At 54.0% G+C, this 26,786-nt stretch overlaps 4 protein-coding genes across 4 annotated transcripts; 2 read left to right on the forward strand and 2 right to left on the reverse strand.

Annotated features, from left to right (window-relative positions):
- Positions 1-1,929: 1,929 nt before the first annotated feature.
- Positions 1,930-4,056, forward strand: PG985_008764 (uncharacterized protein; the record flags this gene model as incomplete). The annotated part of the gene is made up of 5 exons (XM_066828532.1): positions 1,930-2,286; positions 2,428-2,616; positions 2,775-2,943; positions 3,145-3,317; positions 3,376-4,056. The coding sequence occupies 5 exons, from the start codon at positions 1,930-1,932 to the stop codon at positions 4,054-4,056; spliced, it is 1,569 nt and encodes a 522-aa protein (XP_066683444.1).
- A 2,207-nt stretch (positions 4,057-6,263) lies between these two features.
- On the reverse strand, positions 6,264-9,009 carry PG985_008765 (fungal-specific transcription factor; the record flags this gene model as incomplete). Its single annotated transcript, XM_066828533.1, has 2 exons — positions 6,264-8,325; positions 8,522-9,009. The coding sequence occupies 2 exons, from the start codon at positions 9,007-9,009 to the stop codon at positions 6,264-6,266; spliced, it is 2,550 nt and encodes an 849-aa protein (XP_066683445.1).
- Positions 9,010-21,389: 12,380 nt separating this feature from the next.
- On the forward strand, positions 21,390-22,517 carry PG985_008766 (adenosine deaminase; the record flags this gene model as incomplete). Its single annotated transcript, XM_066828534.1, has 1 exon — positions 21,390-22,517. One exon carries the CDS (start codon positions 21,390-21,392, stop codon positions 22,515-22,517), a length of 1,128 nt encoding a protein of 375 aa, XP_066683446.1.
- Positions 22,518-23,169: 652 nt separating this feature from the next.
- On the reverse strand, positions 23,170-25,396 carry PG985_008767 (uncharacterized protein; the record flags this gene model as incomplete). Its single annotated transcript, XM_066828535.1, has 2 exons — positions 23,170-25,252; positions 25,305-25,396. The coding sequence occupies 2 exons, from the start codon at positions 25,394-25,396 to the stop codon at positions 23,170-23,172; spliced, it is 2,175 nt and encodes a 724-aa protein (XP_066683447.1).
- Positions 25,397-26,786: the final 1,390 nt, after the last annotated feature.

Here is a 26,786-nt window from a genome sequence, read left to right on the forward strand (position 1 = left end):
TCGCAGAAACGCGAGTAGATCTAGCATGGCAATCGTTCTAGAATGAAAAGGAAGGAATAAGCAAAGACAGATGGGCTGTTGAATTACAGTAGCACAGCTGTCTGGCCACAAGGCGGGAGAGCTCTCGTATCTCACTAGCCTACCTACCTATGTGACCTACCCAGGCAGGCCGGACCGCTAGAATGAGAAAATGGGCAGACGAGGAAAAGGGGCGGTGTTTGTGTTCATTTGCCATCGAGTCGCCATCCGAACTCTCTTCCATACGGAAGCGAGCGGGTAGCTACTACGTCGTAATTTAGGTGAGTAGGTACCTCTTAGTTAGGGTTCAATTAATTGACGAGGCCTGGCTGTGGCCTGTAAGCCGGCAATACCGCGCCGCACATGGCACAAACAGACACATAACAACATCCCACCATACCTCAGACATTGCCCCTTAATGGTAGCGTCTATGGTAGTCGCTGACGTGGACGTGTCCGATCTGATTTGAATGATGTCACTGTCACCCAGGCGGGCCAAATGGTAATGGGAGTTTCAAGCTTTTCTACCCGAGCCTGGCTAGCGTGCGTGTACCATAGGCGGCCTCGCCTTCTGTACGAGCTACGGGAACGTGGGAATCGTAGTTGGGACTGGTGACAAATCTGGAATGAGCGCCCTCCCGACTCACTTACACGTGCTCCCCTTGTCTCTGCACTTGCATGAACGGTACAGAGGAGGAGGAGGAGGTAGGAAAAAAGCCTCATATATTTTGCTATAGGTAGTCAGCCAAAAGCAAGGAACGGCATGGATAGGTATGTTGGCTCTCGAACGAATAAAAAAAAAAAAAAGGAGTCGGTGACTGGCCGGTAGATATCCCCGGGTGGGCTCTGAAGTGCACCAGCTAGCGAACCGCAGCAGCAAGAGTGGGATGGCTATTCGGCCTTCGGAGGCGTGGATGGGATGTGTGGAATCCCAAAGCACACCACAGTGACCACACCCACCAGATCGACCCCTGCAACCCTGCTAGTGCCCTGCCAGTGGAAACACCTTGTGCCAAGCTTTTTTGCCAACCCTCGCCGTCCCTGCCCGTGCCTGCGATGTTGGGCTGGCCGGGCTGGCCTTTGTGCTACCCCATGGTCGCCAATTACACACATAAACACCGTAACCCTGACAAGTACTGAAACGATGCCTGCCCCAGCATCCTGTACGCTTTAGGGGAGACGGACACAAATGGGCATCGACTCGGTGTGTCGTGGGGTGACTACTCATTTAGTCACTTATTACCTCGCTACCTATCAGAACTGGACAAGACGAGCAATCGGCTGGTTGCGATCGATGTGCGCACTGTAAGCTGGCCTGACACCGACACCGACAATGATACCAGACTTGACACCAGCTGAAGGCCCCCAAACTTCCCAGAGGTCGGTTTTCTCCTAATGTTCTCTCTGAGCTGGCAGCAGCGCGTATATAGTGAATACACGTGGGTATAAATAAAGCCCTCATTTCGACCTGCGGAAGCAGCAGAACCTCGCCCTTGACATTCCTTCCGCCCCTCCTGATCCATTGCTGATTGCTGATTGCGGTCAGAAGCAACTTTGCATCGCACGTACACACACATTACTGCTACCCCGCACCCGCACCTTCCTGGCATCCATTGACACATCCATCCCCTCAAGAGGTCGGTGTAGGTACGTAGCTTCCTTCTATATTGCACCTGCAATTTGGAAGCGTGCCTCCTTTATAGTTGGCGTATAAGTCGGCCACAGCCGTGAGCCGTCCACGCTCTTGCCCTTTCGTTCTTATACCGTTCCTACCGCCCGCTCTCCGTTCTGGTTAATCCTCTTGACCTTCAACTTACCTTTTTTCAACTCCCTTCTCTCGCTCCCTCCCTTTCGACTATACAACACGCCCCACAGCCCCAGTTGCGTATACTAGTTTCCCTAAACAGCCAAGATGGTGCACCTCGCAAACATCCCCAAGGACGGCGAGATCAAGGATAAGCTCCCCGATGCCGTCCAGAAGATAAGTTTGCAGCTCAGCAACGATGACGACTCCTTCACCACGAGCGTCTACGGCTCCCGGTTCGCTGCCGAGGACCTGCCCCGCCACGAGATGCCCGAGGGTGAGATGCCCCGAGAGGTCGCCTACCGCATGATCAAGGACGACCTCAGTCTCGATGGCAACCCCATGCTAAACCTGGCCTCCTTCGTCACCACCTACATGGAAGAAGAGGCCGAGAAGCTCATGACCGAGTCCTTCTCCAAGAACTTCATCGACTATGAGGAGTACCCCCAGTCTGCGGACATCCAGGTGAGTGGCTGCTCTGTGCTCTGACTCTCCCTCGAAGCAGGTGGGGTTCTTTCCCACTACTGCAAGGGATCCGACACAAGTGTACCGGAGCACATGGACGTTTCACTAACATGCGCTTTCCTTTTTCCTTTTCTTCTGTAGAACCGTTGCGTGTCCATGATCGGACGCTTGTTCAACGCGCCCACCGAGGATGGTGACGCAGCTGGTGCCGTTGGCACTTCTTGCATCGGCTCTTCGGAAGCCATCATGCTGGGAGTTCTTGCCATGAAGAGACGGTGGAAGAACCAAAGAAAGGCCGCTGGTCTCTCCACGGAAAACCCGAACATCATCGTAAGTTTTCCATCCCCGAGAGAAGCAAACAAGCAACGCCATACACCATCAGAGTCTATGGGTAATGCCTGACAATGATGATGATGATGATGTGAAAGCTCATTTCGCTGCGGCTGTGTCCCCTGTCTCGGCCGAGCGTTGCTGATCGTGTTTCGTAGATGTCCTCGGCAGTCCAAGTCTGCTGGGAGAAGGCCGCAAGATACTTCGAGATTGATGAGAAGCTTGTCTATTGCACGCCGGACCGCTATGTCCTCGATCCCGAGGAAACGGTGAACCTGGTCGATGAGAACACCATTGGTATTTGCGCGATTTTGGGAACCACCTACGGTAAGCTCGAGTGATCACCGAGTTTCCCTCTCTGTTGCTAACAAGTAATGCATCTGTAGTGAGTCATTTACCCCGGAGTTGGTCACAAGGCCGACCTAGTGTCATCTTAACCGTCTGTCGTTTATACAGCGGCATACTCTTCACGAAAGCCAAAGTTCGGCAACTGTGAGTTTGCGGCTAACGAGAATGATGTTTAGACAGGCGAGTACGAGGATGTGAAGGCCATCAACGATCTGCTGGTGAAGAGAGGCATGGATACCCCGATCCACGTTGACGCAGCCAGCGGCGGTTTCGTGGCACCGTTTGTGATGCCGGATCTGCAGTGGGACTTCAGACTGGAGCGAGTAGTGTCGATCAACGTATCCGGCCACAAGGTACGTCTGGCATATTGAAGTGCATTGCCAAATCCTGAAGAAACTAACCGGATTCTAGTATGGCCTTGTCTACCCCGGTGTGGGATGGGTTGTCTGGCGCTCTGCCGAGTACCTGCCCCAGGAACTCGTCTTCAACATCAACTACCTCGGCGCCGATCAGTCAAGTTTCACACTGAACTTCTCCAAGGGTGCCAGCCAGGTCATTGGTCAGTACTACCAGTTGATTCGACTTGGAAAGAAGGGCTACCGCGCCATCATGAGCAACCTGACTCGCACCGCCGACTACCTGTCGAACTCCTTAGAGGCTCTGGGCTTCGTTATCATGTCAAAGAAGTCGGGAGAAGGCCTGCCTCTTGTTGCATTCCGCTTGAACCCCGACCACAAGCACGAGTTCGATGAGTTCGCCCTGGCACACCGACTGCGTGCTCGTGGCTGGGTGGTTCCGGCCTACACGATGGCTCCCCACACGGGTCAGCTGAAGATGCTGCGTGTCGTCGTCCGCGAGGATTTTACCAAGAACCGATGTGATGCTCTGATCTGTGATATCAAGTACTGCATGGAGCTTCTCGAACAAATGGACCGGGAGTCGGTAAAGAAGATGGAGGCTTTCGTCAAAACTCACCATGCTACTAACTCCTCTCAATCGAAGCACAACCACCCTCGTTTCGCCGTAAGTCAACCCCAACCTCTGCCAGACTACCACGGCGGCACTAGGGCAAAAACTAATCGTCGTGTTTAGAACGAGAAACACTCCATTCAAGGTAAACATGGCAAGACTCACTCTATATGCTAGAATATCCTTCCGAAGTTGGGAGCGTGCAAAGGCTTGATGAGTCATGACAGATATTATTAGAGCGTGGATTATACTGGGTGCCATGTTCCAAAGGCTGGAAGATAAAAACTGCACTACGGCGGGATACTATATGGGTTGGAGCCCGCACGGGCGCATGTAATGCACAAATATTGTAGCGTCCGCGGCATATATACGAGTGCCGAATATACAGAACCGGCCGTAGTTAGTGTCTTTTCGATGAACTGTTGCACGCCTGCGGCACTCCACTCCTATTCTGTATTAATCCATCAATGACGACTCTCGGTGCTTATCGGGGAGACTGTCATCCACCGGCTGCCATTTGTCCATGTCTCAGAAGGCATGTGACGACGTTGCTGCTGGTACATGCATGGCGCATGTGGACTGCGACTCCTTCTGCGTCCATTCCCACGCGAAAGCTCCACCTTTATTGTTCTAAATCCCGTCGGGCCTACTGCCGAGCCCCTGACTGCCGTCCACACAGCAATCCCTGCTGGGCTAACAAGATGATCCAATTTCCCGGCGTCTGGGACTCGCGGCTCCTCTTCCCCGTTGCAAACGCCTTGTGATCACCGCAACTGCCATGGAAATTCGGGATTTTCGAAACCCAGTAGGACGCATGTTTATGCCTGTTGTTCGGTCGCTAGCCAGGTGGGCGGGCAGTGGGGATGGTTTCTCTCGTTTCTTGGCGCCAAACCACCGCGTCGGCAGCGCTCCGAGCCCGAGCGCATGGTGCGTGTCCATTTCCATGTAACCTCGCGAAAAACGGTGGGCTCCGCAACCAGTAGCTCTGCTTGCTGGTACAAGTCGGTACAGTACTGTGTGTAGCTGGCTGGTGCCGGTATTGGGTAGATTACCGACCTGCCGACGCCAATCGCAACCGACGCAGCGTGTCATTTATCCTTGGTAATGTGGGAAGGCCACACTCATCCAGATCCAGGGGTTTAGTGGTACATCATTACACGCATGATGATGTTCGAGAACAGGTTTTTTTTTTCTTTCTCTCTCTTCCTTTCGTTCTTCTCCTTCTTCCGGGTTCTTTGGTTTGGTCCATGTTGTTATTTTGAAAGAGAAAAGAAAATCCGAGTTCTTCGCATTGGGATGGGTAGATAGACAGGTCTTTGGATGGATAAAATTATACATATCCCCATGCCATCCTCATCCACCAGCCCACAGCCCCGTGGACTATGCCAGGTGTGTATGAACATTACGTAAGCACACAATACATCATCTTCTTCCGCACGCCCTTTCAGACCTCTCTGTGACAGGAAGTGGATGGCTCATGGGTGGTGATCGTGGCCCTCCTCCCTTGACGCGGGATCGACCGACATTGACATTCCCTTGAACCCAAGCGGGGACTCTGGAGACTTTCGGACCTGACCCGATCCTATAGTGAAGCTGTAATAATAACCCCACCGCCCCCCAGCAGCAGCGTCCCCCCGGTTTCCCACACCCGTAATCATCCATATCCGAAGGTCGACTCCTCCAGGCGCAGCAGCATTAAGAAGAAATCGCAAGTTCCTCATTAGCGTGGACCTTCTACCCCCACCCCTCCCCCTCCCCCTCCCTTCCCCCCTCTGCCCGCCATTTTCTTCTTTCCATTGGTGGCTTTGCGCCGGCATATCGCTGTAAGGGTATTCGAAAGCGTGTGTTGATTTTGTTGGTAGGTAGTGCCCCGCCCTTCCTCCCCAATCGGCCCTAGATAGAGAGGCTGTTTGCTGCAAATGTTATGAAATAGTCGAATAATGTGACGTTGGTGGCTCAAGTATGTAGTAGGTAGTAATGAAGAATGAAGGAGATGTAATAGATTGAGCAACTACATCTGAGGAGGTCGGCCATAGCATCACTGAGAAACCGGAGCCTCCGTCTCGCCCAAGAACCCACGACGACCGCACGTTTTATGAAATGACAATAATGATACAGTGATTATGTTGATGACGCCCCTTACGTAACCCTTGATTGAGGCTCGATGTAAAATCGTCACTAAGAAAAAGGGGGAAGAAAAACGAAAGGGCATGGCCGCGCTCGCTCGTTTCATGAAGTTTCGTGAAGTCCGTAGGGAGCTTCCCTTGTATTCCTTGTTTCCTTTTGTATTTTCGGCCGCCTCTATTCTGATCTGACGAGAGAGCGAGCTCTCAGATGATATTGGCGATGCTGATTCGCTCCGTATTCCGTTTCGCGGCGCTTGGCGCCGGGCTGGCGGACGAGCCTTCGTTCGGGGGCATGCTGCTTCGTGGGATGCTCGGTCCTGAAGTCGATTCTATCTTGATCGGCGGGAGCGTATGAGACGCATACTGGGAAGTCGGGCTCCAGGTTTCCGTCGCCAGGCCTCGTAGCTGCCCGTCCAGTCGATCCCAACCAACCCAGTCCCGAACATCTTCCGCACTTAGTCCAGTCCGGTTCTCGGATCTTGCTAGACCACCCGAAGCCGAAGCCACCGCGGGCATCGCATCGCGTTCAGCCCCTACCCAAACCCATGCAGACTCAACGCCTCCCTGCAAGTCGGCGCTCAGGTATGCCAATAACTCCTCATCCCTGCACAAAGCCTCCTGGAAAGCGGTTGCAGGTGGCCTCTGCGCGCCAAAGCCGGGGACAGACCGAGGAAGATACGCTGCCACCTCGGCCCGCTTGCTCGCCACAGCCGAAAGAAACAACGACAGAAACCGCCCGCAGGGCACGGCCACATCGCGCCGAACATCTATCGACTTGAGAGCACGGATGCAGACTCCTGCCAGTTCGTGTTGTTCCGTAATCACCAGAAACAGGGCCGATCTGAAGATATGAGTAGTGAGCAGCGCCGTGGCCGTGTCAGCAAGAGTGGCGTTGGTTCGAGAAATCAGCTTGGCCGTTTCGGCGGCAGTGTAGCTACATTGGGCGATGGCGTTCGATCGGATGTCGGGAGGGCATGTTGGGGCAAGATTATGCCGATGAAGCAGTAGTCGAGTGCTCATAAGATAAGCCATTGGCATCAGCATGTGAGGCGGAATAGGGAGAGGGTTTTCGGGGTCACAGGCTGCCGGGAAGGCCCTCTGGCAGTTGGCGAAGTGCGTATCAAAGTTGGATAGGCGGGTTGGCGTAATGGGCAAGGAGCTTCGAGCTTGCACAATGGCTGGTATTGAGCGGACAACATTAAGAATGACATGTAATGAGTGGGTCAGGGAGTCGGCGTTGAGGGGATGCACCGGCCCTTCGGCATGGAGATAATGGTCGTCTATCGGTTCTGGTAGTGCAACATCGCAATCGATATCGTTAATAAGGGATGGGCGGCCCATATCGAGGGACAAGGTTCGATCAAGGATGTAGATTGACCACCATACTCGCCGCCGCATGTCGGCCTCGAGCCTCGAGGGAGCCCCAACTTCAAGGTGCAGACTCATGTCCTGTGCCATCTTCACTGCGGTCCCGAGCCCGGTCCAGGCTGCCGACTTCAAGTTCAGTTCGTTCAGAACTAGCGAGGTGATGAACGCTGTTCTCACATTGTCGAGGCTGAAGTCGTTGTTCCAGGGGTCGACCAGGCTGCGCGAGATTTCCAGGAGCTCGGTTGCCTGGTGGACACGGTCTGGGTGACGTTCACTGCTAAACAAACTTCCTCCTGCCAAGATTGCGAAGAAGGTCGACAGCCAAGAGGCCGACATGCGTTGCAGACCAGCGCCCTGGTAGATTTCGTCCACTTCGCGTTGTAGCGTTGGCCAGTGCAACAGAGGCATCATGACATGAACCGCACCATAGTAGGAGTGCAGAAGCGCCTCCGTAACAGACCTGGGTGGCGGAGATGGAAGCCGCACCTCAGCTGGAGCAGCCATTGGTATTTCTCGATAAGGCGCCGGTGGCTTGAACAGCCCTTTCGAGATATTCCGGACGTTCGCCCGTGCCCTCGATGGATCGTGATGTGGTGCTGCTCTTTTCCGTCGTTTAGGCTCGGATCCGATTTCTGGGATGGGAATAGCCAGCTGATCGACGCCCTCTACATCCAAGTCCATCTGGCCATCTCTGTCGTTTAGGAGGCGTTTGAGCGTGTTGTTTTCCCTGCGCACACGCTCGATCTGCTTCTCGAGATCTTGCACCTGCTTGATGGAAGACATTCGTCGATTCGTCTCCTTTGTGAACTGGCATTTGACATTGCGACTGGAGCACTCCGAGCAACTTGTCGTCTCTGTTGCGTCGCATTTGACTTTCCTTTCGCGACAGGCATCACAGCTTTTTGGGTTAGGGAGTTAGCAAGTAGTCGGGCAGAATGCATCGGCTAGGAAGAGAGCGAATCTGAGACTTGGAGGTCGAAACTCTGGATCATGCATCGATGGCGCAAGATACACGACATGCGCATCAGGGCTATCACCAGGCCGCCCCTCAGGGCTACGCGGGTTCGGGTTTAGGCGAGGTAGGAGTTTCTTACCTGGGATCTTTCCTTCTCTGGCGGTATGCACGCTTCTGTGCTTGGACGTTGGCGGAAAGCTGCGCGTTTGAGAGACCCGGAGTACTCGCCACCGAGTCATTAGAAGGAAGTGAATCTCTTCCCATTACCGATGACGCCGTCCCTGGGGTATAAGGCTGGAATGCCGACTGACTGACGGAGGGTAAAGGTGGGATGCCAATGGACTGGGGAGCATGGGCATGAGCATGAGCATGAACACCGCCGGACCTCGCACTTGTGCTCATCAAGCTGCTGAGGTACTGGGCTGGCGGTTTGGGCGAAGTTGCGGACGAAACTGAAGACGAGTCGTATGACCTTGTGGATGGATTCGGAGATCGAGGAAAGGCATTGTGTGACGAAGTTGCCATCGTGGGCAACCTCAGTCGCCAGAGATCCGTGGTCTGATTGGGCACAGGTTCCAAGGACTCCCCAATAGGTCGGATCCCGAGAGGCTGCCGCTCAAGGAACATGCAGTACGGTTATTGGCGAGTCTCGTGGGAGGCGTCTTAGTAGTTGGGTGTGGACGGCCACAAGGCGCTACTGTTGGTGTAGGATGTACCAGGGGAGGGCTGATATGCAACCAGAAAACGGCGAGTGGGCTGGGCTGGGGGAACCCCCTCGTACTAATGCTACAAGAAATTCGGAACCGCAAAGGGCAAACGTCTCTCGAGTGTGTTCGTCGAGGCGATCTCAGCGGACAGCGCCTTGCAGCGTTGCAGCGTTGTGCAACTTGACAGCCGCTATGTCCTCTCTGGGTTTCCGCGGTATGCTCGCCTGACCGAGCAGCGTCCCGCAGGTTTCAGGGTCCAGTAGGCGACCGGTTATTGTGAAAGCGCCAGTCGGCCTAGAACGAAACGGCAGCTGGGCATCGATTGTGGCGGTGGTTGCGAATTTCACTTTGGCGAGTATAATATTGCGATCCCCCAGGATTGGCCTCTCGACGCGGGTTGCCTAAACAGGAATCCAGATAGCGGTGAATTATGTATGTTGTTTGGAAATGTACCCTCGACCAAGGGAACCACGGCAGAAAAGCAAGGACCGTCGATAACAGCAGCGTTGGTTGGTGTATACGCACGCACGCACACGCACACGCACACACACACAAAGAGAGAGAGAGGGAGCGATGAAGTAGACTGCCTCTTTTTTTCCCCGTCGGGAACAACGAAGTTAGTAGAAAAGTGCCTACGAGAACGGGCGGCGACGTGAAAAAGGGAAGATATAGTGGTAATAGCAGTAGTAACAGTAGTAGCAGCGGCAGTAGTAACAGCAGCGGCGGCGGCAGCAACAGCAATAGTATGGAGTGGCAGAGTAGTGGTGGTGGTGGTGGTGGTAGTAGTAATGGGGGCAAGTCTAGTCGGTTTGCGGACGGCCGACGGTAGTCTTGCCATGTACAATAGAGTAGCTTGCCCGGGACCAGGCCCCGGGGCTCTCCGTGCGCCAAAGCAAAAAAATCGGAAATATAATCTGGAGGGGTGAGCGAATCCTTCCAGAGGTGCGTATCCCTGCAGATGAACAGGACAAGAGTGGGAAGAGGGAAGGGAACAGGGCTCGGAGTGATGTTCATCGACCAAAATCGCTAACGTGTTTCGAGCGGAGGTGGGCCGTCCTGGGTTCATGTTCTGTTCTAGCAAGTAACCTCGGACCAAGTCGACTAAAAAAGAGGAGGAAACCCTGGGCCCCGAAACTAATGTAATGTAAACCTCGAGGAAAGCATGGAGGCCACGCTGCGGCGGCGGCTGCTGCTGCTGCTGCTGCTGCTGCTGCTGCTGCTGCCGCTGCTGTCACTGCTGCCGCCGATGGCGAATCGGCTACCCATTCGAAAAGAAAAAAAAAATTAAAGGTAATGCGCCAGTGGACTTGACATATGCTACCTACCTAATAACCTACATACTTTCTACCCGTCCGTCCCTCTTCCTCTCCTCTGTGTGTTATTAGCTAGGTAGTCTTGCCGGGGCCCGTACTTTGCAGAGACCAGACGAGACTAGGACGTGAAGACAAGCACTATGCCTGAAGGGCCGGGGCAAGAGCGGCCATTGGTCAACATCGACCCTCCATCCCATCGGTTTCCCGTCTGAGGTCACCGGCCCTCAGATCAACGATTGCATTGATATATCTCGTGGGTGGCGACGGTTCGTACAGTAGCGACTTTAGCTATCTAAACATCCGCGCCCGCACACACAACTCAACTCGCGCGTCCGACTGAGCATGGCCGTCGTCTGGGCGCGCATATCAGGAAGGAAGACCTGTTGGCATGCAACCTTGGGCTCTGCTTGTACTGTACCGTGTAGTCCGCATTTGATGTATGTTAGCGTTGGATGGCGGGCTAGGCATGTCGAGTCGGCATTGCATTGTGTGTGCTATGGGCAGCCCCAGTTAGCGGGACATAAATCAATTCGAGATGTAGGTACACAGAGCGCTGGGAGCGAGCGACCAATCTCCACCGCCAGTCACTTCCAACCTACATAATTGCAAGGGTGTTTTTTATGTATGATTGTTCCTATGTATGTAGAGTAGAGTACGCCGGCCTGGTTGCGAACAAGCAGCAAGCACCAGGCGCGCTTTGCTTTATATATATATATATATATATGTATCTGTAGCACACGAATAGTATCCAAGCTGCATATCGATATATTGATGTTTGTATGCAGCTTTGCCTACTGCAGGTATGCCGGAGACGAGGATGCATTCGACCCAAATGAAGATCGCATCTTTTGGACGAGTCAATAGGTAGAAGAAGAGGCAAAAGAAACAGAGGTACTTTTGGAGTGGCCATCCACCAGTCGGTCGGGACCTGGCAGGCAATAAACGCGCCATACACAGCTCGTCGCTCCAGTCCAAGCGATGCCCCCGGCCTCGTTATAAGCAGGCATGCCGGTCCTATAGAGTAGGATTGTGTATCGCTGCACGTTTGACACGACAGGAATGGGCTATTCAGAGAAGAAAAGCAAAGGATAGACATACCGGCTCTGACGGTAGATCAAATTCATGCAGAACCAAAATGGAAACATTTGAAACATAGCGAGCTAGCCAGTTGCCGAATTCTATTCTTCCCGCATGCCACACGAAACCCAAAGGGACGGTGAATCAAAACCATCAAGTCATTTTTATTTTATTTTTTATATGGGCGGGCGTGAGTGCAAGTGTGTGTGTGCATGTGTGCGGTGTCTGCATGTCGTCCGGTCCATAGTAGCACATTCGCCTATCATATTGCTTCTGTCGGCTCGGCGCAAGAGAATAATTGGGAAGAAAATTGCAGCTCCGACAAGTGTCGACGTGCTAACAACATGCATCTACTCTAATCTTGCTTCTTCTTACTTTCCCTCCCTCGCTCGCTCTCTCTCTTTCTCTCTTTCTCTCTTTCTCTCTCTCTCTTCCCCTTCTCAGCTCTTCTTCCCCTTTCCAGTCTAGCGTTGAGTGGCAGTGGCATGTACCGAGTCTATCTGGCAGGGGACGTCTTACCTTACTCGCCGAACACCGTCGGATCTCATTCCTTTGCACCTAAGGGCGGGCAGATGTGCGAAATAGCGTCTCCAATTGACCGGTCCCACTAACCGACTCAAACTAGCACTCGCTTCCATACGTCGATGCTTACTTGAACCAGGTCGGGCACCTTGGCTGACTCCATATTTCCCAAGTTCGGTGCTGCTAAGGTACATTGCTGCATACTTATATAGGTACATTTGTCCTGATACCTATCTCGTCTGCACGTACCCCTCTCTCTCTCCTCTCCTCTCCCTCTGGCCCCGACCTGCGTTGGGAGCAAGCATGGCATGGTGAGGCACAGGATCTGAAAAGAGGAGTATAGCTAGTAACAACGACAGCCCTGCATATTGGTATTGCTAGTATGGGCGATCATCTAAGTACAGTGCTGGCGCGCTCTACGGGATGGGCAGGGGTGGTATCTTCCGTTCGGGCCTAAACCCACTCTCTATCCAGGACGTACAATTTCATGAGTCGGTGAGGATCACTGCTATGGTAGGGAGCATGACATTCATGATGCCATCTATTGATCTACTTGGGGGCCGCTGAACGCATCTTGCCTGTGCGCTTCTATACGCAAAATACGCAAAGACTGTGTCTGGGCTGAATTTGCAAAATCCCCGTTTACTGTCGGTGATTGGCCTCTACTCTGCTCTACTTGACATGTTATTACTCAGGTATATAAAATGCCTACCTGATTAAGTCGAACACTTCCAAGCTTGGAACCGACATGCTTAGCGAGCCTCCGACTTGGACGCTAGCCGCTTAGTTCAGTGACGTCCCTAGCCAGCGTGCCCGACAGCGTCCCCCTCTGGGGCAGTGCACTATGTAGGCGAGGAGATCCCGGCCTTGTCAAGGTCGCATTGCAGGCCGGTTCCGCGAGGGGGGAAAGGGTGGGTTTTCCCAGACAACCAGCCTACGAGGCTATCAGGTTACCTACCATCTTGTAACAATGCAGCGCTTGCCTGGACGGGTCACCTAGTCCAATGAGCGATCTCAGATATCCGACCGCTCCCGATCTTGCCTCTGGAGATCTAGGTCTTTGCGGACAAAAAATCTCTGACGGGCACCGGTAGTTGCTCAATAGAAGCCTCTGTAGCTCTTTCCCATGCGTATAAGCTAATCTTTATGCATGCATGCAATATATATGTATACATGTTCTGGTCTGGGAGAGAAAGAAGGCCTATGGGGGCCACCGTATTTCCGTACGGTCTTTCTCCCCCCCCCCTCTCTCTTCCTGTCTCTGTCTCTCTTGCAGCACGCAGCCCTTTTGCTGTTTGAAACAAAGAGTCAAGGAGCATGCCCGTGGCCGAATCCATACTCGGGCTCCTCGAGCAGCAGCAGACAGGCTGGTATGAACAGGCACCTCGGGAGCTCCATCGCTATCCCATGTCCAGGCGTTGCCAAGCCCTGCAAGCCGAGGGAAGTCGTCGTCCGGAAAGCAAACAGGGCAGTGGTGACCAGAGCCAACGGGTCACAACACCCCTGCTTTCGAGTGATTGAGGCTAGAGCGGGCGAGATCCTATGTCGCAAGGGGCAATCATCGACAGCACAATCAAAATCCAATCCACGAGACTTCTGGGATGGTGACCGGGGTTCTGGTCAGACCATCTCACCACGTTGAACTTTGTGGAGCTGGGATATCGCTGATGCCAGATGCATTGGAGCAGGTGTGACTAGACCCGGCCAGCTCATCCCGGAAGTAGGTTACCTGTATGTAAGTCGCCAGGGGCTGCGGCGGCTGGCTGGCAAAGGCCGAGCAAGAGAAAGAGAGAAAATGTAAACATATGTTGATCATTGCATATTGCGTGCCTGCCATGACCCCAATTTGCAAGATTGCTTTCCAAAGGGCCGCTGCCAAGGACTCCATCACATACATCTTACATGCCTGCGCCCCCCAATCGGTTAGAAAATGACCTAGATGAGATGACGAGAGCGATCGCTTCCGCGGCAGGAGACTATTGCGATGCTGCAGCTTGCGGGTATAGCTCGCTCTCCACATTTTCTGGCAGTCCTGAGAGTCAGTCCTGGGAGTCAGTCCTGGTGCTTCGGGGGATTCGGTCTCGGGGGAAACACCTAGCTGCCTACATGATGCATGTCAGTTAGTCAAAATGGAGAGCCCCTCTCTCTCTCTCTCTCTCTCTCTCTCTCTCTCTCTCTCTCTCTCTCTCTCTCTTTCCCTCTCCGACGTAGTTCGAGGTCGATTGCGACGGGAGTGTTTGCTTCAGCCTTCCGATTTTCGCGCCAACTACCTAGGAGGAGACAGTAGCCCAGAAGCGCATACTGTACGAGAAAGAAAGAAAAACAGCTACGGGATTGTCATATCTCCTAACGTGTGGGTTTGTAATCCACAATATCTCACCTGCGTTTTGGGAACTACACACCTGCCTGGCCTGGTCCCGGTTGGTCTCGAGGAGAAACGCGATGAGAAACATTCGGAGCTAACAGGGTGCGTCAATTTTCTGACATGGGGTTTCAACTCAGTTGCGGGGGTCCCCTGGACTATCATCAGCCAAGACGGAGCAGCCTCCGACCAATACGATAGAATATCCGCATTTACATTAGCCTTTACTGGATTGCTACTTGCTGCGGTACAGTGTAAGTAATGCGAGGAAAGAAAAAACAAAATGAGATGCGGCCAAGGGGGGTGGGGAAGAGCGCGTGATGTGATGCTGCAAGCCAACCTGCTCTTTGCTGGATGCGAACAAGACAACACAGTCACTGCAGGGGTGGTTCTGTGAAAGTACCTCATATGGGAGAGCCGGTATCAGATAGAATTGGGTAATGCAACGAAAGCCCTTGACGCTCCTCTCGTGGGCTTGGCGGCAATATAACATCCGCAAAGGCCGGCAGGTTCTGCCATTCGGCCGCTTAACCCAAGCCGGCTCACGGCGAGATTTGGCCATGCAGGCTATAGTTCAAACAGACAAGGCGGCCACGGAGCTGATTACCGGTGATGGGGTTCATGACCGTTGCCGATGGTTTCCTTTGAAGCCGCCCAAGCCAGCCCAAATCCTACCCTACCTACCGCCACTAGCCTAGGCGCCTAGGTCATGCTAAGTTAGCAACCCTAGATTCCGGCCTACTCGCTAGCTGACCCAGAGCTTTGGGGCCACCGGGCTTGCCTGTCCTTGACAGTCAACTGAATTAAGGTATGTACAGTAGGCAGAGGAGCAGGCTTGTTAGGTGTAGGGCTGTACTACGCCATGCCTGGTACATGCCCGAACGATGCAGTTGGTCATTTCTATCGCGGACCTCAATGATTACAATAGGAATGGCGCCGCCCGTGCTTCCAAGAATCCATACCTATCAGATGACTCGGGTGCGGGTGATAGCAGTGGCGTGCACATTTGGAAGTCCAAGGGTCCACACATCGCCCATGGGCAGGCACTCGTCATCTCCTGGAATTCAGGTATGTTGTTGATCGCAAGGAAGGAATGATCCGGCACATTCGCCCTTTCCCATCGCTTGCTTATCTTGGTTAATACCCAGGTGGATTTCTGCAAATGAGGAAGGAGAAGAAGAGAAAAGAAGAGATCCAAGCAGCCGTTGCGCGCCAAAGACGAACCTCAAGATGCGGTTGCTTGCCGACCCTAATTTATCCTCCATATGCCTGAAACACTTCTAGAAAACTTCCTGTTCGGTTTGCTTCGATGGCCGTCTGCCAAAGGTGAGGCACCAGGAAACGTGCATTGCCGCTTGCTATGTTACCAGGGGCTCGTTTCAACCTTGGGATGCAGATCTTACCTTGCCTTACTTGCTTGCTCACCTGCTCGCCTGCTTGCCTGCTTGCCTGCTTGACTGCTTGACTGCTTGACTGCTTGACTGCTTGCACGCGTAAGTCTAAGGTACAGTAGGCGATAACAGGTCCCAGCTTGCTTCTTTGTATCCGAGTTCCGGCCTCCTAGCTGCGGCACCAGCCAGCCTCAGGCCATGATAACCATGCCGTCACCCACTTGATGGAAAGCGTACTCGCCAGAATCAGGCAGCATACGTGTACACCACCTCACATGCAGGCTCTAATGCACAGCTGGACTTTCCCGGGCTGACTGTGAACCCCCTGTGGCGTCGTCAACAACAAAAACCCCATAATAATGGGAACTTCTAACGGGGGGTTCAAGAAGGAAAGCATGTGCAGAGCTAATGTTCGGGATGAACAACGTATCGGTTTTCTCCGGTTTCTACTTGGTCAAATTTCAGCCGCCATCCTCCCATCAAGCTCGCCCAACCAGATCGCGCCGTATGCCAGGGAATAGTCCGTACTTTCGGCATATCCATTGCACACGTGCACACCACAAGTGGACAGGGGTGATGAGTATTTGGCCGAAGCTATATTGTACAACTTGGTCTTGGTTAGTTGGGAGAGTTGGCTCATTCGGGAGGGAACGCACAGTGCAACGGCTTCTGCCAAGACTGCAACCTCCAAGCTTTCCGAGACTCATTACGATGTAGTAAATGCTGTGGTAGATGCAACGAAGCCCGCTTGCGCGGGTTCCGGCGTCCACTCGTGGCCAGACGTCGAAGGAATACGAAGAGCTTCTGGAAGCCGTATGCTCATGCCGCTAGCCGTTGCAGCGACGCAGAGATTCGACCATCTGTTCAACGCAGATCATCGTATTGGCGGCCGTTCGCATGTAGAATGCACCTATCCCGCGGCTCTGCGCTTACAGCGCCATTACATATTCGCAGCATTTGGACGCGTCCTATCAGCAAAGGGCACGAAAACACGTTAGTGTAAGCTGCGGCCAGACAATAGGCACCACGTTATCCCACGATGCCGCAGGGAGCCGGCCATCCTTCCCATGGGCGAATACGGAGTCCGAACTAATAACATTTGTACAGTGAGTGCGTATTTCCCATCTACCCAGCAGGAGACACATGAAGCGTTCGGGGGGGATTTGGAGGTTCAGTGATGGCTTGGAGTAAGCGATTCGAGAAAAGTCATGGCCCAGATACAGTCAACGGGGCTTACAACATGACAGGCTCGATCGGCCGAGACGTCATTCACCGGTCGAAACTACTGTCCCTTGAGCAACCATCCTGACGAGGTCGTGGGAGCCAAGATGTGTGTTGGTCGAAAAGGGGAAAAAAAAAATACACCAGATGTGGCCAATGACCCCCTTCTGTGTATCCTTTCCCGCGTCACCGCTCTCTCTCACCAACCCCTTCATCTATCCCCTCCACTTAGCATTGGTAGGATATCCAAGTTCTTGCTTGTCTGATAATCAAAATCAGTGAAGGGGAGGGGGGTTCCTAATGGAGCCTGTGGAACCGAGTTGGCCCGTTGGGATCAGTCCGATTGCCGAATCTCTGGAATGCTGCGGGAAGGGAAGAGATCGGCCCCGCAGCCCACTCCAGGGGCCTGAGACACGGGCGACACCCTTTTTGACTCTTTGCCCCGACGGCAGAGAGAAAGAGGGTCGCAAAGGTTGGAGATGGCACACCCCGCGAGAATGCCTTAACAGAGCTGTTCTATACCTACAGTAGGGTGTTACCGTCGACTAATGTAGGTATAGCCTGTACCGACTTTTGCTTTTTTTTTCTGCTTCAATTTCTGTACGGCCCCGCCTGGCAAGGAAAGCGAAGCCCCCATGCAATGCATCGCTTAAAGCGCGCGACGCATCAAGCATTCCTTTGCTCGCTCATGCTATGCACTGAAATGCGGAGAGGCGTGTGCGCCCTACTACCAATTATGAGGTGGCATCCTTGGTTGCCATGCAATGAGTACAATTTGCAAGACGAGTATTGACTGACAGGTCACGTTTCACATTTGCCGAAGAATCAATGATGGGTGCTTACTACTACGCAGAGGGCAGAGGGCCAAAGAGGGGAGGAAGAACAAAAACAATGATCGCCGTCCCAGGAGCCTATCTAGATCTGGTGCACGGCGGCATGGAGGCCTGTGCAACGGTAAATGAAAACCAAGCTACAGTATCTGTGGTGCCGAGAAGGCACTAGACATAAGCCTTTTCAACCGATTGGCATCGGGTGGCTTGGAAGAGTAGTTCCAGGTGAAGGGGGTAGGAAGCCGGAATAAACACTGTTCCCAGTAGCGGCCTGTGACCGCGGTATTGCTGTTTGTCGCCCTTTCTCCCTGCACAGCGAATGAAGGAGCGAGCTCTGGCCATGGAGGCAGGTCTCCGAGCACGTCGAAGACGGCGGATAGGCTGGTTACACCCTAGGGGCCGAGACACCATGCTTCTCGCGTGCGGAGGTGTCACGACGCAGCTGTACGTAACCTATACCTGGTATTGAGTCGACCGTGATTAATAAGGCGAGACACACGAGACACAAACATCCAGCAGCGGCACACCTTACCTTAGATGGCTCGTGAACCCATGCAGTGCAACGGCCGAGCATGTCTGGGCTGTCAAAGGGCTGGATCCAGTAAAACAAGTTCAACGGCGTCTCGCCTCTTCGCTTGCCTCGGAGCAGGGGACCATCCCGATTCGCGCGTAGAGAACGCAGTTAACGCAGTTTGGCCTGCTCATGCCCCTGGGTAAGTAGAAGTCCCCAGACTGCCATACAGACTTCGATGCATTATCGGGTTTGCTCCTTTTTGTGGTGGAAAGGGAGATGCGTCTGGTGTAGATGCTGGTTTCGACCAGTACCCATTGCCCGTACGTACTACACTTATGCGCTTGCAGCACAGTAACCTAACCTACATGCTGCATCCTCGAGCTCGCCTGCTTTTACCCATGCCGCACGCCCGCATGAAAAGATGAGGAATTGGGTTACACGGCAGCGACACCTGCGTCGGACAGATGACCTAAGACATGTTGGGTGGAAGAGGGCGAAAAGAAGAAGGGGCTTGCGGCGGCTTACCTGAACAAACCTGACCACTGACCACTGACCACCACTGACCTCGACCTGAAGCCACTTGGGGTTAAACTAGCGATTTAGGTAGGGGGCAGCTAAAGAGTTGATGGGGCCAGGTGTCAGGCTAGGAAGTAGCTCCTGCCCGCCAATCAGATGCTGCGCGCGCGGCTTGTTCGCTACTCATGTACTCTACTTTGGACCGACTAACATGAATCTCCAGAAGAGCTTGCCGAGATAGGTCCAACTCAATTGGCACCTCACGGGCGCAATGTCTGTTCGCAGCCATCATGTCGCCAGTGCCAGTGCGGGATTCCCCGCTTCTTCAACCTTTGTGCACGCCAAGTGCCAGCTAATGTTACATAAATACTGCCCGGGCAGTCCTTGGGGTACAGTCGCAGTCGCAGTCGCAGTCCCAGTACATACACCTGAGATGTGCTGCTGCATTGCACGTCAACTATCTAGCGTAGCTCGAGTTAAACTAGGTAGCACTGTTTTTCAGGAGGTAAGTAGGTCCTGAGTACTTGTAGGTGCTTTGGCAGGAGGCCAAGGAGGCAAGGAGGCAAGGGGGGGGGGGGGGTATAATAACTTGGCAGCAATACCCGACGATCACCCGCAGTATTGATGCTATCAATCGGTCACTTTGGTTGATCTCGTCCAATTGGTAAATCTTCAGCAATCTTTCCAATCCGTCAGTCCCCTGGGCCGTGCTTGACGACCCACGACAAATAACGGCTTACAACTGACAAAGGCAAACAGTTCGTGTTTGTCCCAAGCCTCCTCCTGACTGAGCAAGCAGGCACGCAAGACGCAAGGAAGCGCACGAACGACCTAGCACCTAGTACCTCTCTGAGCGCTCTCTCTGGCCCTCTCTCTGGCCCTCTCCCTGTCTCTCTTTCTCTCACTCTCTCTGTCTCTCCCCCTCTCTTTCCCTGCCTGCCAGTAGGTACTTCATACGCGTACATCTCCCCCCCCCCCCCCTCTGCCCCATGTGCTTGACAAGGTTAGGTCGCATTTTGGAAAGTAACATCGGCATCACTCAGCATCCCTGGTAGACCGTAGACAGCAGAAGGGCGAAAAAAAGCATACATGCTCCTTGCATGGGGGCAAGCAGGGTCAAGGTCTCCAGCGCTTCCCTGCTGACAAGCATCGGACTGGGCCGCATCCCCCGAGGCTGGTAGATGACCACAACCTGCTGCTCGGGCCTGTCGAGTCATGTCTTGGGCGGGTCTCGAGATCCTGCCGTCAGAAAAAAGAGGACCGGTGGTTCTGCTGCACAGTCAGTCTGTCTAGCCTGTACATACAGTATCAAATGCGAGGCCTGCTATGGAGTTTGTACTGCCTGCCTACTCCGTACGTCGTCGTCGTAAGACCTACGGCCTATCAACCAAGCTGGCAATGCCGCTTTCCTATTCGCTCTTGCTTCCCTTTCGGCCCTCTTTCCTTCATGCTGGCCGACGAATGCGGTTTGCCTCCCCTTTCCCACCAGGCCGATTGTAGCGAGAGTACGGGTATGCGTGGTTTTATTTGGTTTCGATCGACATAAGCCTACAGGGTTTGCCAGTCTCCAAAGCATGCCAAATCTGCCATCCTATCGCACCCCCTTCCCCTCCTGCCTGTCTGCCTGCCTCCCTCCCATGCCTCCTCGGCGTGCCCGCTGTCTCGGATCCGGAGCCGAAATTCGTCCAAGGTCAACGGGTTGTTCGGTACTGGCCTCCCTACTGCAATTTCGCCTCAACACCCTGAACCATATCCTTGCCAAACGTTAATCCTACGCGAATCAGTGGTCTCCCTCCTTCTCTTTGCCTTCTTCTTCTTCTTCTCCTCCTTCACCCTCCCTCGCGGATCGCCCCTCGTCCTAGCTGACACGATATCTGCCCTGTTATTGATGATGATCCTTCCAGGATTTCCTCCCGGCGTGTGTGAGCCGCTCATTCTAGCGTGGAAAAGAGTGTTTTCACCACCGATCTGTTAACTGCATTTGGGCCTGCGGGTGTCGCCGAAAAGATGCCGTCTATTTTCTTGGGATCAGCACCCCCTTCTGTCTGCTCTTGTGACACCAGCCGCATCCCGCTTCAGATGCGATTGCTGCCCATCGAGAGTTATAGTGGTTCTATTTCCTATTCCCACTTGTCGAGGATAAGGCGGCTGGGCAAAAACATCCGGCAGCTGTAAACAGCGGTTGCCGACGAAGTTGTCCGACGCAGCTCTACGATGGCAAGGACCACCACGAACCTGGACTTGTGTAGAACACAAGGTTGAGACTGAACAACATTTGCAGTCAAAAAGGACTCATTTGAGGTAGTACCAGCGCAACTTGAAGCAGAGCTGTTATTTGTGACGAAGTATAGTACATATGTTATATATGTGCGTAGCACATAGTCGTGGATGGATATAGTAGTACGAGGTAAGAATACCTAAGTAGGACCGATAAGAAGAATTGGGTGACTAGTACTAGTAAAAGCGCCTCACTAGGGGCCAAAAGCCCCGACATTGTGCGACCCCTCACCACCAGAAAATCATCGCCAGCAGCAGCAGCAGCAGCAGCAGCATCATGTGCCAAACCGCTCTACACCCCTTCCTCGCGGCCCTGCCCAAATGTGAGCACCACATGCACATCGAGGGTTCGCTCGAGCCCGAGCTCCTTTTCGAGCTCGCGGCCAAGCACGGCATCGCCCTGCCGTCGCCGGCGGTGGACCCGGCCTACGCCTCCGTCGAGGCCTTGCGCCAGCGGTACGAGGCCTTTACCGGCCTGGACGACTTCCTGGGCTACTATTACGTTGCCATGTCCGCCCTTGTCGACGCCTCCGACTTTGAGCGCTTGGCCATGGCCTACTTCACGCGCGCCGCCAGCCAGAACGTCCGCCACGCCGAGGTCTTCTTCGACCCCCAGGCCCACTCGGCCCGCGGCGTGAGCCTGAGCACCGTCGTCGAGGGCCTCACGGCCGCGCGGGAGCGCGCCGAGCGCGAGCTGGGCATCACCTCCATCCTCATCATGTGCGTGCTGCGCCATCTGCCGCCCGCCGAGGGCGTCGCCCTCTTCGAGGAGGCGCGCGGCGCCGGGTACTTTGGCAGCGGCAGCGATGGCGAGGAGAGGGACCAGAAGCAGCCCGTACTGGGCGGCATTGGCCTCGACTCCTCGGAGAAGCCGTTCCCGCCCGCGCTCTGGACGGAGCTGTACGGCGCCGCCAAGGAGGCGGGCGTGCGGCGCACGGCGCACGCGGGCGAGGAGGGGCCGGCGCAGTACATTGTCGACTCGCTGGACATGCTGGACGCGCAGCGCATCGACCACGGCCTGCGCTCCGTGCTGGGCGGGGACGAGGCTGTCACCGACGCCCTGCTCCGGCGCCTCGTGGACCAGAAGATCATGCTGACGCTGTGTCCCCTGTCCAACGTGCGGCTGCGGTGCCTCGAGTCCGTCGCCGACTTCCCGCTGCGCAAGCTGCTCGACCGCGGCGTCCGCTTCAGCATCAACAGCGACGACCCGGCGTACTTTGGGGGGTACATCCTCGAGAACTACTGCGCGCTGCAGGAGGTCTTCAACCTGAGCGTGCGGGAGTGGGAGTCTATTGCCAAGGGGGCCGTCATGGGCAGCTGGTGCGCCGACCGCAGGAAGTGGGAGATTCTCCAGGAGATTGAGAACGTTGCGGGGGAGTGGTCGGTGGGATTGGGGGAGCAGTAGACTACATGTGTTTATCTAACGCCAACCTATCCCTTCACCCCCCAAGTTCTGAGTGTCAATGTGATAAGATATTAAAAAATAGATATATGCGTAAAGGGATTGCGAGTTTAAAAGACGAGAAGTACATGTGACACCCGCGCGGCCTGGGCCATGCTGTGAGAGTTCAAACAACACTGGAAACTGCTTCTAGGCCATGCTGGCGTTCTGTCCAATGCCGACATGCGTCTTAAGCTGAGTACTGCGTCTAATGCAACGAGACACAGAGTGCAACGTTTCGGTGTTTCTTGCCTTACAGTGTAATCGTTGGTTAAGTACTCCAAGAAGATGAATCCATTGGCTAAGTAATTAATGGCTTCTTGGTATAGATAACAATTTCGAACAGAATCAACCGGCCAGTTTTTTTTCCAGTTAGATAGTAATCAGCGAAATGAATATGTGTTATTGGCAGTTTGATGAGTCCCGATTTGTACAGTAAGGATGGTTCGATGGCAAAGGCCCTCTAACATGAGGGGATACATCAACCGCGCTCCCGATGCCAGGTATTTTGCAAGTTGTACAGAAGGCATGTCTCATTCAATTCATGTAACATAGCTAAACGGCTAAACCATGCTGAATAAAAGTACAATAACCCCATTGAATCCATGCTCCCTGTTCAATCATCGTCGTCACCTGTTCCGGTAAGAGGTCCAGCCAGGCCCTGCATTCTGCGGCCGAGGAGGTCGTCCGAGCTATTCAGCTTCACTATACTCTTCGACTTCTCGAACCTTGCCTGGCCGCGCTTCTTCTTGGGCGTGCCAGTGTGATTGCTTCCTCCTTGTTCCCCATTGACCTTGATGGCCGGGCTCGCCGGCCCCGCGCCCTCGCCGTTATTGTTGGCCTTGTCCTCGCTGATGGTCCGGCCGCGCATCCTCGTCATGCTGATCTCGAGGGGCTTGTCCTCGTCGCCGCTTGACTCCACCCGGTGGTGGTGACGGTTCGACCGGGAGGCCTGCTCCTGCTGCTTCTCGCGAGCCTCCGCCGCGTTGAGCAGGTCCACGGCCCATTTCGCGCAGCGATCGATGAGTTTCCAGGCCGGCGGGTAGAGGGTTGGGAACTGGATAAAACCGTGGCTGATTCCCGGTATCAGTACCACTTCCGCCACGTCCTTCTCGTCAAAGTCGGATATATCGTGGAAGCTGCCCAGTCCCTGAGAGGCTCGCTGCGAATGGTGTGCTTGCTTCACCTTCCGCAGACGTCCTGCGAAGATCACGGTGTCGTCCACCAACGGGTCACGCTCGCCGGTGAGAAAATGTGTCTTGGGGAACTTCTGCAGCAGGATATCCGGTGCCAATATGGGCGATAGTAGGTACTCCTGGGAGAAGTCCGGGCGGTTATGAGGACCGACGTAGAGAATGATCATAGCCCGCATCATCTCTGGCGTAAGGACACGGTCGTTGAAGTACGAAATCATGGAAGCCATGGCAAGCCGAGTGCGCAATGGTTGCGGTCTATATGACTTGGAATCACGTCTGTTAGGGGCTGGGGTGGCCGGGGGTAGCTTTGTCCATTCTCTTGGGTTGGCATGAGAGTACTCTGGGTGAGGACTTCGCATGCCGTCTTCATCCCCTGCCCCATTCTGCTTCAACGTCTTAGAGCTATCCATCTGTGTCGGCGTATCATCCTCGTCGTCGGATTGGTGCGGTGTTCCGACGAGATCTGTGTATTGCGTGCTTTTCCGTTTGAGGTAATCCTTGTTCGTCACCCGCATTCTTCTATCCTGAACCAGAGACATTTGCTCATCCGACATCCAGTTACCGATATTCATATCGAGGCCTGGGTAAATTAGTACAAGCCCATCCGGTATCGTCAATTCGGTCGGGCTGATCCCGGGGTGCTTTTTCGTGACTATAGTCTCGATAATCATGAGCGTCATGGCTGTCGCAAGATTGCCTCCGGCGCTGTCGCCAGCGACAACGATTTTGGGGACTTGCCGGCCAGACATCCCAATGCATCTGCCTCTGCTCTTGACGATGGTGGTGTAGACATCGAAGCACTCGTTCAGGGCGTAAGGATACGGGAACTCCGGTGCCTTTTTGTAGTCCAGACTCAGGACCGGCAATCCCGTCTTGCCAGCCCAAGAGAAGAGCTTGTCGTCGTTAGTGCGCGGGTCCATGGCAACGAATCCGCCACCCGGTATATCCAGGATCATCTTGTTGATGTGCTCCAAGTCGGCCACAGGGCCATCGTAGTACAGCCACCCCGAGACCGGCTCTTTGTAATCGCTTGTGCTAGGCCTGGGTATGCGGATCGCTCTTGGAGGGTATCGGGTGAAACGAGGTCGCACGAGGTTCTGGAAGAAGTTGAGGTACGGCGTCGTGGATTTGTTCCAGCTGACCCGAAGGTGTTCTACTGTGAGCAGGGCCCTGACCTTGCGAACTTTCTCGTCGGCCCGCTCGGCGGCGAACATGTAGAAAACGGAGAAGATCACGCTCGACAGATCACGCAACCACTTGCTCTTGATCTTCATGGCCGTCCAGAAGCCGGCGTCCAAGGCCGTCATGACCCAAGTTGCACGGAAGTATGCGGCATCGTACATATTTGCCATGGGCTCGGGACTAGCGAGCCCGACAAGCGTACTGAAGTTTCGAGCCGCATACAGATACATCATCGTTAAGACGACGGTCTGCCATGCTGAAAATGATTTGGAGGACAATTTCGACATCAGGCGAATGATAGGAGGGCCATGGCGAGGGCCCCTGCATGTCGTTAGTATAACAGACGTCTTCCAACAGTCTGGAGAAGCCTCACCGATAGAGGTATAATGACCAGAAGGCCAGTACGCCCAAAACTTGAAGCCTCCGCGACTTTACGGACGGCCTGCCCAACACATGGTCTATCATGTTGAGATATGGTGCGGTAGTAACATGGAGAGGGTAAGGGCTCGGTAGCGATAGGTATAAGGGGGCGACTCTTGCCCGGCGTCTTCGAGATGGGCTGAAGGGCGAAGTCAAGGAGTATTTAGGCGAGGCGCAGTACGTCCGGGCAATCTCAGCGCATCCTGTTCCCAGCGATGCAACACCCGAGTCAGACGACAGAATCCGACAAGATGACGACTAACGGGCTAGTAGTAGTAGTGGTATCTGTAAAAACAATACACCAGGAAAACCGAATGAACATATATCAACACGAGGGCTTAGAATTGGGCTAGATAGGATATGTTGTTGTTTGAGGTAACAAAAAGAAATGCCATGATATTCTGTCCGCCCTGAGGCGCAACCGTAGTCATCTTCGGACAAGCACATGAGTCCCCAACCTTGATGATGTACAGCGTGATCAGCTGGGGAAAGTAGGAATGAAAGCCGTGAGTGGCCGCTGAGAGCCATGTTGACGGGCCACGGGCTGCTACTTTCTTACACGTACCCAGCTAAGTGGTTAGTTTTTAGGTACGTTTGCGGTTGACATGTGAAAGTGGAATGCTGGGCGGCATGTCTTGTCTGGTCGCAAGCTGAGTTCCCCCACGTTTCCACATGCAAAACTGCCCCCAACTCCCGTGCCTTTGGAATGGAGGTGGGCCCTGATGGCTGAATTGAGTGCTAAAATGCCCCGACGGCCGACGGCCCAGCGCCTGGCGTTCGGGGGAGGGAGTCAGCCAGAGGCTTGTCCGATTCGCTACGAGGGACATTCTGCCTCTTGGTGCTTGGGTAACGCTCCTGCCAGAGCGCCATTGCGTCATGGGTTGCTTAAATGGAATATGACTAAAACCCCATCAAGTGCATGCAGGTTTTAGTATTCTATGCAGTCGTACCTGGCACCCAATGTCATTGACCACAGACCTCTCCCAGCATTGCCGTGCGAGTCATGTCGACTACTCCAAGGGAACTGTAAACCAAAAGCGCAAGTCAGCTGGTCCCCTTTGTGTCGGGAATTGTGGAACGAACCGGCTCGTCAGGTTTACCAATCGACAGGTCGCATCGCAAAAGCCATCAGAAACGACAGGATGATGGCCAGGTTATTGATCAGTCATGTGCGTCGCATGTAGTCAATCAAAGTCGCCGGGGTTGTGATGTCGGAAACTGTACCTTACATGAAGCCAGGATTGTTGTTCGCACCCAGTAACCCAAAGTGTGTCAGAAGCCGATGCCGGAGACGGGACGTTGGTGCCAGTCGAATTATTAGCTTATCGATAAACCTGACAGTCATGCATGCGCATTGTGTGATATTTTCTGCGCAGGACCCGTAGGCCGACCGATATTATTCTCGCAGTCTTCCCCGTGAGTCGAAAATACGATA

The sequence above is a fragment of the Apiospora marii genome (genome assembly GCF_038362585.1).
Source record: "Apiospora marii strain CBS 49790 chromosome Unknown utg000005l_segment0_segment0, whole genome shotgun sequence".
Classification (NCBI taxonomy): Eukaryota; Fungi; Ascomycota; class Sordariomycetes; order Amphisphaeriales; family Apiosporaceae; genus Apiospora; species Apiospora marii.